This window comes from Ostrinia nubilalis, chromosome 14 (genome assembly GCF_963855985.1).
Source record: "Ostrinia nubilalis chromosome 14, ilOstNubi1.1, whole genome shotgun sequence".
Classification (NCBI taxonomy): domain Eukaryota; kingdom Metazoa; phylum Arthropoda; class Insecta; order Lepidoptera; family Crambidae; genus Ostrinia; species Ostrinia nubilalis.
This window is the reverse complement of record NC_087101.1, coordinates 10,872,032-10,886,817: the sequence shown is the minus strand read 5'-3', so window position 1 is coordinate 10,886,817 and position 14,786 is coordinate 10,872,032. Positions and strand designations below refer to the sequence as shown.

Genomic DNA, 14,786 nt, shown 5'->3' with positions numbered 1-14,786 from the left:
AACTAGCGAAATGCATGCAAAAGCTCACAGCTGTTTCAGTAAAACAAGCAATATTTTTTGATTATTAAGCAAAATTTACTATTCACATTACCACATCATGCCAGAAGAATCAAAGAGAAATCAGTAAGTAAAAAACCCCCAATATTAATACGGTTAAAAACATCTTAGAATACGGTAATTTTCTGCCGTGTAAAACATTGTTTTTTTATTTAATTTCCAGGCCCAAAGGTCGAAATGATGCCAAGGAGCAAAGAAAACCCCGGCACGGCCGACATCAAGGAGGAAAGGAAAAGGAAGGAAAGGAAAAAAAACACGATACACCTGCTGAACCGAAAGGTTAGTTGTTTTTCCACTAAGAAGTTAGGTTACCTACAAGATGCAATATACACTTCCAGAAAACCTTTACATTTACTTAACCGAAATTGTAAGGAGTTTGTGTAAGATATAAAGTGCACCAGACAGAATCTATGAGATGAATCTAAAGATATTAATACTTGCATAAATCAATAAAATATAATTTGTTAGCAAGCAATATTCCAAAATGTGAGTCCTTCACTCTTATCACTAGCTGTGTATTTATGATTATTATGCATTCAGTTCCAGTACCACAAAAGTCTGTTTACGAGGAGCCTGGGCCAGAATTCTACAAAAACTTAAAACGAGAAACAGATGAGATCCTAAAGATCACAGAAGAAGCCAACTCAAAGTACAAGAAAAAAGAAATTCAGAGCAACTGGGCCAAGTATGAAATGCCCATTGAAAGTTATGATGAGATTGAAGAGCAAGAAAATATGGGAGCTGATTATGAGGTGAACTTGAGATTTTATTCAGTAGTAACCACTTAAAAACATTATCACAACAAAAAAAAATTATTAAATAAATATTTTTATCATCAGAAAAGGAATAATCTGTATTGGGAGTTCTGGCTCTTGTGAATTGAGACCAGTTTATGTAAGTTGTATGTCTAAAATATCTGTTTTTGTTTAATTTTCAGAAACTTATTGAAGCACCTCTATCTGTTGGTGGGCACTTCCAATTCAAACACGAAAAATCTTGGGACACTGACACTGGTCCTTCTCCATACGACAAATATTTTGAAATAAATATGGATAATTTAGCACTCAGTATCTCAACAATACCATTTTATGAACGCATCAACATAGACAAATCAATCTTTAGTGAGACAGATATGTTGAATATGAATAACAGAGCTACAAGATTTAAACAAAAATATTACAATGACAAATCATTTACAACTCCAGAGTTACAAGTTCAGGACAAGATTCTCAGTAGCCTCATGGGAAACAAAGAGAAAGTAGATAGCATTGAAACGAATTATGAAGAGACAGAAGAAAATTCAGTAGAACAAAAGGACCATATTAATGTGGGTAATGAAACACTCACTGAACAAATTCTGGATCTACCAAGTTCCATCATAGATAGCTCAAACATAAATAAAGCAAAGGTTCCTGATAAAAATCAACCAGGATTCGAGTCTGAACCATTGAAAGCTACAGTACTGCCACTAGAAAAACTACAAAATAGTAAAGATCTAGATAGTTTAGATGATTTAATTTCGGGTGACCAAATCAAAAATCCTCAAGACCTAGAACTAAAAACTATTGAAATTCCTAACATAAAAGATATGGAAGATGGTAAGTTTTATGAATTTTATTTCTTCTGCCATCAATTAATTCAGACACGGAACTTTTTCTATCTGATTCAATTAATTTATTTTTGCCCCCTCCCAGTGTTAAAGAAAGGATCATGAGTTGTGCCAATTTGTTGTTTCGTAAGTTCAAAAAGTTCAGCTTTGAACGCCCCCTTTTTCCATTCGCCCGGCTGGCATTGATACTTACCTACATAATATGATTTTTTCCAGTTATTGTTGCTGAAAATCGAAAACCAAAACAAGATGAATCAAAAAATGTCGTCATAGAATCTCCAGAAGACCTAGAAAAATGGTTAGACGATTTTTTGGACGGTTAAAATAACGGCCACTGCTTAAATAATCTCGCATATTACAGTCTAGGTATATATTATAGAGAACAGATTGATCGTTTTATTTATTTCATGTAGGTAGGTACACAAGCTATCAATCATTTTTTTATATCTGTTCACCACCACCACCACCTTTAACTACTTCTACAATATGTACCTACACCAACAATAAACTATGAAGTAATAAATTGTGTTCTGCTTATTACATCTGCTACCCTGCCTGTGTAGGTAGGCCACATCCAGTGTCACATAAAATTTGCAGTTTGAAATAAAACAAACATTTAAAAACATACTAATTTATTGTATCAATAGATAGGCATTAGACCATCAATAAGTATAGTAACATCATTACATTACTATGTACCTAGGTACTGCACTAATATTGTTCTTTTACACTTGTTAGCAAATAAGACACACCACATGCACTGAAGATAATGTTTTTCTCACACATTGTAGTTACAACGTATTTTTTTTACAACCAACACAATTCAAGAAAGCACAAGTTCCAAATTCTGTAGATAGTAGACATTCTGTTATTCGTTCTGCAAAGAAGTTATATCGAAGAAGGGAGAAACGTGACATGAGGCGGACAAGTTAAGCGCGGTTAAAATGCAAAAAATAGGAACTCCATGTATTTCTGATCAGAGAGCCGACATTTACCAATTTGCTGGGTGGTTTGGTTCACTGCTAAGCTTCGACCTCTTCATTGGAATGCGTAACCTTGCTGCATCATGTGTTTCCATACAACGCAGTCACAAACGAGTATTTAGTTCATTTGAACATTTTACACAATTACATAAGTGTACAAAACACATTAGAACTTTTACCACAGCCTTGCAATGTGCAGCGCAGTGGTAAGCGCAGCTAAATCAAACATTGAGCTCGATATAGGCATATTATGTTAATGTTAACAGAAGGGTTGATAAAACTAACGACTTATAAATAACGACGTCTGGCGTGATCAATATCTTCATTGCTGCATTTCCGCTGCACATCGCTGTCTGAAAGCTTCTGGTCGCATCTTCTGCTGATAACGGGAACAGCTGCCTTCGCTTATTGCACCAAGTCTCGAGCAGGCTTTTTTTACAACAGCTACAAATTCAGGTAGCATACACCGATCCAAATTTTCAGCTTCATAATGTTAATTTTTTTTTTTACTATCACTTTACACATAATGCATGATCACATAATAAAAAGCTTACTAAAACTATCTGTACATACAAAACAAATTGTTGTAGATATACTATGTAAGTATGTAGGTACAATATTTCATTTTTACATTACAATGAGTTGAATAAAACTAACTTTTTAATAAGTACTATGAAAATAAAACAAAACATGCCACGCGCCCTAACTTTATTCATGATACTTTGTGACCAGTATAAAATCACATTGCGTGCACGCAATGTTTTACCTTTAATAACGGTAATTATAGTTGTCATAATTGTTGTGATATGGACCTCTATTATCGTATGGAGGATTCCTCCTGCCGAACTGGTTGATGGCCGGAGGAGGGTCATTCGTCTGCTTCAGAGTCTTCGCCCGAGCAGCCAGCTGCGACACCAGTTGCGCCGGCGTCATGTGAGCTATCGAAATAGGTGCAGTATCAGCAGCGCTCCCAGTCGGATTGAAGATTGACTTCGAATTGATTAGATCCTGTTCAACGACTTGAGTGTGGATGGACGCCGAGAAGTGTTCCGCTTCGACCGCCGTGCCAATGTCATGACGCTTCGTAGATTCGCGAATATCACAGACGTCACAATACGGCTTCGTAGTCTGCACGGCAGCATCCTTCATGTCCTTAGCTATTTTCTTCTTCGGTCTTGCCACCACTTTGTCCAAACCGATCGTTGCAATGATGCTGTCGACCAGCTGTTTGTTCTGCTGCGAAGTCTTGCCGTAGGTCTTCGTAAACTGGAACTCCACGGGGACTTGCCTCTTCAGCGGGGAACAATATTTAGGCGTCAAAAACTTCGGTTCTGGACCAATGATATTGTGGAGCATTACCAAACGGTTTGGTAAAAGCAACTTCGACAGTTTTGACAATGCCTGATTGCAGCGACCCAACACTGCAAAAAATTAATAAAATAATCTTAAAAACGAGAAATATAATATATTCCAGATTAATATTTTAACAATATAAAATGTAAAGTTCCTGAAATTTAACAATCTTTATTTTTGAAGTAACAATAATAAAAAAAGAACTTTAATCTGAAGTTAAGTAAGAAGGTACATGTCTAATAAGCCTATCATTTCGCCAGGATCCCACTAGCTTCACGCAACAAATCTAGAATTATAATTATTTCTAAAAATAAAGTCTGTCCACTTTCATAGATGGAGACATTGTATTCACTGTGTATAATGGCACATTTCTATTAGTCGATAACTCGGCGAGGGCGTCCTCGACAGCAAGTCATACATTAAAGTAAATTCACTATCAAAAGCACAAGCTTATCTCTCAAATATACAACATCATTCAATTTAATTATTGAAATATGTATTACTTTTCTTTGTGGCCATTCGAGAAGTCTAGTGACGACGATGACGACACGGGAACGTGGTGTGTATGAATTTACGGATCAACGTTTGAGATAACTTTGAAATTATTAACGGAGTTATTAACTTTCGTTATAATTTCATTAGTCCGTTAATCCGCGCCTCAACGAGTAGTTTTCAGTACACATCCACCAGTCACTTTACCACTAACTGGTTAGGGGTATGCAAGACTGGCTGGTGAGTCTGGTGAGTCTTCTCGACTATATTCCAGTGAGGTGGGAAGCAAATGCGGCGATTTTTAAACAGTTTCCACAGTGATAGCCTCGACACAGCCACTCGAACGCTGTGATAACATCGATTAGACACAATATTAAAAAATACGTCACTCGACGCGGCAACTAGTGGCTTTACTGAAGCACCAACTACTGATTATAGCTTTGCTGCGACTGCGACCACCACTAGTAGCCAAATGACATGTGTAAAATAAAAAATATATACCAATTATGTTATGTACTATAATTTAAATAAAAAAAAATACTAACCCATAACCCTAGCCTTGGTATCCATTGAAGGGGGACAACCTGTAATAAATATTAACATTTTTAAATGACTATAATAATATCAACGAAAATCAATCAACAGCTAAGCTTACATTAAAAACACAATACTGAACTAATAATATTAGCAAAAACATTACTGTCAAAGATTTTTTACATTGAAAATTTTACTCATTCTAGGTGCTTACGTTTAATTATAATTAATTTACATAAAACATCTCAAGAGAATACAAAATATTTTTGGCCTCGCCTCACCTTTCTTGTTAGGAGCTAGCTTCAAGTAATCTTCTTTAGAAAGCTTCCCATCTGCCACTAACTGAAACACAATTTTATTAAATGACTAAAATTACAGGTGCACTATAAAAATTAATAGAAAACATATCACTGCTTATATTTACTTGTGCCAATGCATCAAACGGTGTTTGAGTTTCATTTTTTGGGAAAGCTTGATTTGTTGATACAGGTGACACCATCTGGGAGGGTGCAGGAACCATGGCTGGCGGTGGGTTCACTGCAGCAGGCGCCGGCACTGGCGTGCCCATAAGTGGCGGCGGCACGGGCTGCGGCTGAGGCATCACGGGCATCTGCGGCTGGGCTGTGTAATCATAACCTGGAGCACTATAGCCCCCCATAAAATGGGGACCCTGTGGATATGAATAACCTGAATATTCACCGGAACCAACGTAGGGTGATTCTGGCTCAGTGTAAGGCATACCTACTGGATAATCTACATTAGGATACAAAAAGGTATCTCTTGTCCTAGGGGAGTTTGAACGTCGGGGGCTGAGCCGTTTATATGGCGATCTTGATCGACGATAACGACGCGGGCTGCGGCGGGGGCTTCGACGACCCGGACTAAACCTTCGTGGACTTCGCCGTGAGGTTGGACTAAATCTTCTGAACTTCCGCTGAGGGCTGAAATGTCGGAAATTACGACGCGGGCTCCAGCGAGCGGGCGGGCTACGTCGCGGGCTGCGGCGCGGGCTTCGGCGTCGTTTCCCGGGAGACTCGCGGTCACGTTGGGGTCGATCTCGATGCTCTCTTGATCTTGATCGGCGTTTTGCCGGTGGTGGGTGTGACTCTGCAAGCATTGGAGACTTCTTTTTTTCAGGGCGTTTGTTTTCACTGTAGTAATCATCAAGTTCGGTACCAGGGGGACGCAGTTCATCATTGGAAGATTCGAGCTGCTTGGCTAAAAGTTCCTTGACTTTTACTTCTTTATCCTTTTTGATTGCCTCGTTGGTCTTGTTGGGATCGCGTCGACTGCCAGGTCTGATAAAGTCATCCAGCTTGCTATCTTCTTCAGACCGCCGGTTTTCCTGCGAATAGTCAGGTTTCACCCATTTGTAAGGGTCAGTCGGCTTTCTGCTTTTGTCATCACTCCTCTTGCGATACTTATCCTCGTCGCTTCTTCGTTGCCTCTCCTCACCTCCATCGATCAGCTCACGAAGGTCCTTTACACTATCCACAGCTTCTGCATTGATTCTACGTCTCGAATTGTCGTCGTCATCCCAACTATCGATTACACTAAGACCTTCCATGAAATCTTCTTTGCCAAAATCATCAAAAAAATCACTTGGAATATCCTCGGGTTCGGGTTCACCCCCGTCGGAAACACGGTCTTTCTGAGACTCCATGAGGCAGGTTTACAGCAATTGCAAAGTAAGTACGTTACGCATAAACTAAAATACTAACAAAAATATAATAATTTCAACCCTATTCAATTCTATCATCCAAAATATTAACGAAAACACATTTGCTGTAAAATCTAAAATTTTATCAAACAAACTTCCAACAATCACTTCGGGAACCATAAATTTTTTTGACAGACAGCCATTTTTTTTTACATCACTTTTTTTTATTTTATTTTTTTTATGCATGCACAGATTAAAACATCTGCAAAGACTAATTAAAGAATGAAGAAGACTTTTTGCATTACATCGTATCGTTTTGTTTTGTTGATCAATATTGACATGTTTTTGTTGTTTGTGTAAGGTGAAACACTCGCTGGAGACCCAACTAACGTAAGATGAATAATGATCCTTTTTTGTTTGTATATTTAGTTTTATTACGTCTTTTAGAAGCAGACAACGATACGAAATAGATACGATGAATTGTGCGCCAACTCTTGTAAGATAAGATCTATGGCATAGCTATCTAATCTGTTGCTCAGTTACTGAAAAAAAAAAATGTGTCACATAATTTGTCAATATGGTGGATGTTTGTTTGTGCGTTGTTATGGTACAAGTTGTATTTTTTTAGTAAACGTACAGTGAATTACGTTTAATAACCATCGGTGTTGTAATAATAAAGAATGGAGTGTACGCAACGGCTCGAGTGCACGCAAGATTTATACGATGCACGGCCTGAAAGAATTTGCCCAGAACAGGTTAGGAATTTAAAATAATCAACATTATCTGCTTTCATAGGAAGCTTGATAAATACTTCCATTTCATCTAATTTGTTTTAGATCGGTTTTCTTGGGATATGTGGAGTAAAGCATCCGGTGAAACGTGGGCCAAACAAAATTGGAAGGGATCCTCAAACATGCAGTATTGTGTTGAATTTGAATGTAAGTAATAATGGCCACAACATTTGAAAATTCTTAATGAAGTGAATCCCTTAAATTATTCTTTCGAACAATGTAAACATTAAGCTTGCAATGTGTTTCATTACCCCCTCTGACCTTTACTTTTCTGTATCTAAAACATAGTTATTTACCTACCATTATTCTCAAATTTTGTCAAATATTGATGTATCTTTTATCAGAATCTTTCAACCAATGCAAATATGTGTGATATTCACCAAATTCATTTACAAGAGGCGCACCAATATGTTGTTTATTCTTTTTAATTTTTATAACTAAGTTTCTACTTATTTCTCTTTATTACAGTCAATTTCCAGACAACATGCTGTAATCAATGTGCTAAACCAAACAGAATATATGCTCATGGATCTAGATTCAGCTAATAAAACAAAATTAATGGATGTAAGTATGCATGATTATAAAAAAATTGAGTTAGGCGAAAAACATTTTTGGTGTTATAATTTGTTGTCTTAATTACAGAAAACTCTTCCACCGTATATACCTCATCCTCTGAAGAATGGAGATATGGTCCAATTTGGAGATATATTTGGTGTTTTTCGATTACTGGAGGAAGATACTGACTTGCCAATGACTCAAGCTATTGACATGCCTGAAACTCAAATTCCAGAGACACCAGTTTCAAACAAACACATTTCCAAGGCAAACAGAATTCCAGTTACTACTATTCCTGAGTCTCCAGATGTTAGTGACAAGGTAATTAAATTTTATTATTTCTAGTATCAATCAAGACAAACATAATTTCAGTTAGATCTACATTGTCATAATCATAAGAAAATATTAAAGCAAAAGTAATGAATACCAACAGCATTGCTCGAATTGAATTATTTTTTAATAGCAATTTTTTAAGCTTTTTTTTTATTATTTACAGGATGAGTCTTTCATTGTACCATCACAACCGAAGAGAGATAAATGTTTTAGAAATTCCAATAGTCACTTTGTGAAGCCATCGTCCAAAGTAATATCCATACAACCAATAGGAACAAATAAAATTGACAATGTTTACTGGAGTTCATCAAAAAGATCACTTTCGCTCAATTCACAATTCAATGATTCTGACAGCCTGAATGATTCAACACTTTCTAATAAAACTGGTAAACAGAGCAGCGAAAAAAGTATCTTTGAAATGGAAACTCAACCACCTGTACCACTTGCAGCAGATGAAAGTACAGATTCTATTTACACTGCTGATACACAAGTCCCGGCAGTTCATACACCAAATAAACAGGTTCCAAACTCCATTTACACTGAAAATACACAGGTTCCAAGCTCCATAAACACTGAAAATACACAGATTCCGAGCTCCATACATGTTGAAAATACCCAAGATTTCAACTCTATCCACAATGCATGCACACAAGCACCCACTTCGATTCACACAGAGAATACGCAGGCACCATCTACATCCCCATCTATCCATAACATAAATACGCAACTACCTCCTTCGTCGCATTTGCCCGAAGTGTGCAAAATAAACAATCAGCAGGACATGCAAATTGATTTGTATTCCTCCAGCAATAAACAAAATAATAATGATAGCATCTTTGATGCCGAAACCCAAGTCTGTGCTCAAGAAGTGGTACCCAACCAAATTAATAAGAAAACAGAACTGGGTGACAAAAGTCCAAATAAAATTAATGCATCAGGTGAAGAAATTCTATTTGAAGAAATGGAATGTGATGATTTTGATAACAATTTTGAATCACAAGCATTACTGCCTACAGAAAAAATATTGGACCTTGAGAAATGTACTAGTGATGAAAAGAAATCTGATAATACTGCAAATAAAATGGAGACACATGTAAATAAAGTGAAGAAACCAGTGATTATTGAGTCAGATAGCTCAACAGATTGTGAAGATGTTGATATGGTGCCACCAAAACACACAGAAAAGCAAGGAGATGATGAAGATGTAACAGATTGCGAAGATTTATTTGATGATGTGCCAAAAAAGCCTACTAAAGAACTCAAAGAAAAAGTAAATAATAATAGTTTTGAAGACATGCTAACACAAGTCATTTGTGAAGATAACACTGCCAATAAAACTAATCAAAATGAGAATTTTGAAGATATGCTTACTCAAGTGATTGTGCCAGAGGATGAAACCCCGAGCACTTCAAAAAAACCAAATACAAGTCAAGTTAGTTTTGAAGAATTGCCGACTCAAATTATCGTTGATGAAAATGAAGATGTGATTATTGCAGATAAGCCAATCCCACCCAAAGATAACAGTTTTGAAGATTTACCAACCCAAGTAATAAGTAACAAACCAACTCCAAATAATGTAGCTGAAGATTTTGTCAGTCCATTTAAAATTCCTCTGATGTCGCCCCTAAAGGCCAAGAGAAAAAATATTAAAGTTGTAACACCTAAAACTACCCTAGATGAAAATAAAATGGAATCCATTGTTATACCAGATGATGATAATTACTATGCAGCAACACAAGATATACTTGAAGACTTATGTACTCAACCTGCTGATATCTCGCCTCATAATAAAAATAAAGCTACAGGGCCATCAAACATTCCTGATGATGACTTCCTACCTAGTTCAGTTGAAGAATATGCAGTAGGCAAGCGTTTTCCACATCTTGAAAACAATTTGTCTCCAAGAAAGAATCTAAATAGATCTATCGACAGTAGCGACGGAGATGAAAATGTTAATAATTTCGTTTCCAAATTGTCAAGTCAACAGATACGGGAAGTGATAGGTGTAGAATCGGTGGACAAAATAAAACGCGTGCCAAGTGATTCTTCCGATTTAGAACTAACTCCAAAAAAAATTCGTCCAATAAGATTTATGGATATTGATTTACCGAATAGTCAAGAAATAAAAACTGGCGTATCAATGCACTCAAGGACACCCGTAACAGAATCATCAAGCGAGTCCGAGGTGGAAAATGATTCCGAAGAATGCACTCCCATTTTGTTTCGTAAAAAGAAAAAACCTAAAGTTGATGCTAAAATCGATTTGACGAAAATGTTTGCAGCTGAATCTTTGCCTACTAGAGTAATAACACGTGTCCGTAAACCCACAAATAAATATCAAAACGATGAAACTAATACATTGTCCAGAAACATACTAAAACCTAAATATTTGACAGAGCAGGAAGAAGAAATTGATAAAGACATAATTACAGAAAATATATCCCGACTCAAAAGTAAAAGTGAAAAATCTAAGAATAAAGAGGCAAACAAAGATTCAGGACGAGAAACTAAGAGTAAGAATTTAGATCAAAAAGTGAGTAAAGCAAAAACTGAAAGTAAAATTAAAGAAAAGGACACAAATAACACAAATAAAATTGACAAATATTTAGAAACTACCAAAAACCATAGGAATGACAAAAAAAGTACAAAAAGTGACAAAGCATGTAGCAAAGATGATGTTATTGATGTAGAACCATTACAGGAGACAAGTAAACACAAAGAAAAGTCGACTAATGATAAAAAGATAGAGGCAGCTAAAAAGAAAGAGTCAAATCGAAGAAGTAAAAACGACAAAACGAATGTCTCTGATGCAAACGCAACTATTGCTGTTTCTCCGAAGGATCCAAGTGTCAGCCAAATTACAAATGTGTCCATTGAAATCAATACCAGTTCTGTAAGTACACGTAGTACAAGGAATAAACGTAAAGTTGACGAATCAAAAGATAAGTGTTCTGTTAACGACAATGACAGTCAAAGTGAGAAAAAGAGTAAATCAAGTAGAAAACAGAATTTGAAAACGATTGAAATCGATCTAACGGACGAACCAGTTGAAGTTAGGCGAAGTAGACGACAGAAGCCTAACGAAAAGAAGGAAACTAAGGATAAAGTGGAAAAAGTTGATAATAAATCATTGGATAAAACTGATAGTGATAAAAGTTTGAAGCCTGTTACGAGGAGGGGGAGACCGCCAAAGCATGGGCGTCCTGTAAAAGCCGAGCAAAGCACGATTTATAGTTTGTCGTCGGAGTCTGGTGTGGACTCGCCGATGAACGTGAAACGCTCAGCTCCAGATAACTTGGATCCTCCGAGCCCTAAACGAACCAGGTCTGCGGCAAACTCGAGAGCTACACCAGCGAGGATGAACAAAACGCAGTACGTCTTGTTCACGGCGTTTCCAAGTGAAGAAGTTAAGGCCAAACTGGAGAACTTGGGTAAGATTTAATTGATAATTTGTCCATCTTGATAGATATTTGTAATGTAACTGCTGCCCTAAACCATAACCGAAAAATCAAAGTCGATCCCTGCTCTGTGAAAATAAAACAAATCTATCCCACAGTCAGATTGAAAAGTACTTTCTGTCTCTCTTTTACACATTTAGCAAGAGCGAGATAGCTAGTGTATTTGATATTTGAACTTGAATATGTTGTGTTTTGTACCTAATAAAATAATTACATCAGTGTGCATATTTCTTCACCTTAACTTTCGCTACGGGACCTATAATAGCAGTAAGCTGAGTTGGCTATAAGAGCAGTTGTCCAATGTCGTGACTTTTACAGGAGCAGTAGTAGTATCAGACGTGAGCGCGTGCAGCGTGGTGCTGACGCTATCAATACGGCGCACGTTTAAACTGCTGTGCGCAGTTGGGCTGGGAAGACCTGTAGTGGGCCCCGACTGGGTGCAGGCCTGCGTAGATTCTGGCGCCATTGTTGGTAAGTTATACTTTTTTTAATATTGCTCCTTGGGCTTGCACATTTTGGCCAGTGTCAAAGACCAAAGTTTAATTTTTAGTTGAATTTGATGTGATGATGCATTGTTTTGTTCCATTTGCCTACATTAGGCTGCATATAATTTTTTTACAAGTTGTACTTTGCTTTTTATTGGTGAATGGTATTCAATTATACAATTCATTTCCTATGGTTAAATGCTACTTATGATTTAAGATTACACATGCAGTATAAATAATCAAAATTATTTGGTTCACAGATCCTTGGTTGTACATTTTGAAGGATGAGGTGGCTGAAAAGAGGTTCCAGTTCAGTTTACAGAAAACTTTGGTAGGAAGCCGCAACTTCCTAAAAGGTTTTAATTTGTCTTCCACTCCCAAAGTGATGCCTTGTACTGAGGAGATGAAATGTAAGTAATAAAAATAATTACGTTACCTACAATTTTATAAAAGTAAAAAATCAAAACTTTTCTCCATACACATCATACTCTTGAGGTTACCACCCTTAAAATGTAAAAATCTGATTGCTATTTTGAAAGTACTGGGCCACAGTTCCAGCTACCCATTTCCGGTCATATCGTCTCGTTCTATCGCAAAAAATCACCATTTGATGAGAGCGAGAGAAAAAATGGAAATGGGTAACTGGAACTGTACAATATTCTGACTCTTTTGTGATGAACACTAGAAATAGAATAGGCTGGTAAAGAAGACATCTTTATTGTTCCAAGGCATAGACAGACTGGGGTTAATTACATTGTAACTTGAATTTAGCTTTCCAAAGGCCTAATAAACGCAGAAAATACATGATAACATACCCAAGCTGTACAAATGAATATGTATTTCATAAACAATTTCTTATTTTCACAGTAATAGTGGAATGTTCCGGTGGTACGTGGAAGGAACAAGGCCCGCAATGGATTTGCGTGTCATGTAATGCAGACAAGGCGTTATGGCCCGCACTCAGGCGAAGCGGCGCTACCATCGTCTCCACAGAGTTCATACTCGGAGGAGTCTTACGGCAGAGGGCCGACATCACAAACAATAAACTCTAAGTTAAGCAAGTCACGGTTCAAAACCCAGTGGCAGTAAGGCCTTAATTAATGTACAAATTAGAGGCAATATTACATTTGATGGAAACATTGCTTGATATTGTTATACCCTGTTACCATGTATCGATTGTTTTTTATATACTAAGCGGCAACCAAATCTCTCTGGGAGGTTTATTTCTGCCAGTGTCGTGTTTAATAGGTCTGATATAGTGTACCTGCAGTTCCATTGTTTTTTCGTTATTCTGTGGGACGAGTACTAGTAAGTAGGTTTCAAAACACAATCGAGTTGTTCACACTACAACTCGCTCGATACTAGAAGCATCGGGTGCTTTAAATTTGAAGTTTTTTATTTATCACTTCACTAAACTTTAGAACGTAAACTAACGAGAAATGGCAATGCCAGATTTTGTATGGAAGGTGGCGTCTTTTTTTTTTCGCGCGGCCATCGACCAAACCATGTTTTTTGGATACAAAATAGTGTAATAAACCAAACTTACTATGACATGTATACCTCTAAACTCAGTCTGAACTGAGTTACGAGCATTAGAAGTTTGATGATTTACATACTAGATTTGCTTTTTGCGCGCAAGTTTTGTAAAAAATTGCAACAAAATATTGCGATATTTTCTTATTGCGCTGTTTCTACTCCACACTGATGTCTGGAGCCTTTGATGGATGGTATTGTTTGTTTACACATACAATGTCACTATTTTGTTGCAATTTCTTACAAAACTTGCGCGCAAAAAGCAAATCTAGTATGTAAATCATCAAACTTCTAATGCTCGTAACTCAATTCAGACTGAGTTTAGAGGTATACATGTCATAGTAAGTTTGGTTTATTACACTATTTTGTATCCAAAAAACATGGTTTGGTCGATGGCCGCGCGAAAAAAAAAAGACGCCAATTTCCGGCATTGTCTTTTGTATACTTAAAAGTCCAATAAATAATTACATTAAAGCTTTAACACAGATCGACCATGCTTTGCGTCTAACTACCCTCCACAGAATCCGTATTGATTGTTATAACAGATTGTTATTCATCGCAGACCTAGTCTTTTATGAACTACCCACCTTTTCCAGTGAATTCTGAAGCAATCTATACAGGGTGTTAGGTAAATGGGTATATGAGCCGACACTAGCCCATGTTAACATGGTCATATAAATGGTATGGTGAAGTCAGAAAATTGATATCTTCATTTTAATTATTTGATTTTTCATACAAATCGGATTTTATAAAATTAATTTTGTATGAAAATAAAAAAAAATAAAATGATGATATCAAATTTCTGACTTCACCATACTATTTATATGACCATGTTAACATGGGCTAGTGTCGGCTCATATACCCATTTACCTAACACCCTGTATATATAAAAATGAAACCCGTTTTCCGTTGTCACGACATAACATGAAAACGGCTTGACCGA

General features: G+C 36.8%; 3 protein-coding genes across 3 annotated transcripts; 2 read left to right on the top strand and 1 right to left on the bottom strand.

Moving 5' to 3' along the window:
• Window positions 1-2,189, top strand: LOC135078162 (uncharacterized). Its single transcript, XM_063972746.1, has 5 exons — window positions 1-123; window positions 221-336; window positions 598-809; window positions 995-1,655; window positions 1,883-2,189. The coding sequence occupies exons 1-5, from the start codon at window positions 98-100 to the stop codon at window positions 1,987-1,989; spliced, it is 1,122 nt and encodes a 373-aa protein (XP_063828816.1). The 5' UTR covers window positions 1-97; the 3' UTR covers window positions 1,990-2,189.
• A 92-nt stretch (window positions 2,190-2,281) lies between these two features.
• LOC135078161 (uncharacterized) lies at window positions 2,282-6,879 on the bottom strand. The gene is made up of 4 exons (XM_063972745.1): window positions 5,453-6,879; window positions 5,310-5,370; window positions 5,040-5,078; window positions 2,282-4,070 (listed from the first exon to the last, which is right to left on the bottom strand). The coding sequence occupies exons 1-4, from the start codon at window positions 6,689-6,691 to the stop codon at window positions 3,418-3,420; spliced, it is 1,992 nt and encodes a 663-aa protein (XP_063828815.1). The 5' UTR covers window positions 6,692-6,879; the 3' UTR covers window positions 2,282-3,417.
• Window positions 6,880-7,247: 368 nt separating this feature from the next.
• On the top strand, window positions 7,248-13,640 carry LOC135078163 (extracellular matrix-binding protein ebh-like). Its single transcript, XM_063972747.1, has 8 exons — window positions 7,248-7,443; window positions 7,525-7,626; window positions 7,948-8,043; window positions 8,122-8,355; window positions 8,531-11,798; window positions 12,144-12,296; window positions 12,571-12,720; window positions 13,178-13,640. The coding sequence occupies exons 1-8, from the start codon at window positions 7,369-7,371 to the stop codon at window positions 13,360-13,362; spliced, it is 4,263 nt and encodes a 1,420-aa protein (XP_063828817.1). The 5' UTR covers window positions 7,248-7,368; the 3' UTR covers window positions 13,363-13,640.
• Window positions 13,641-14,786: the final 1,146 nt, after the last annotated feature.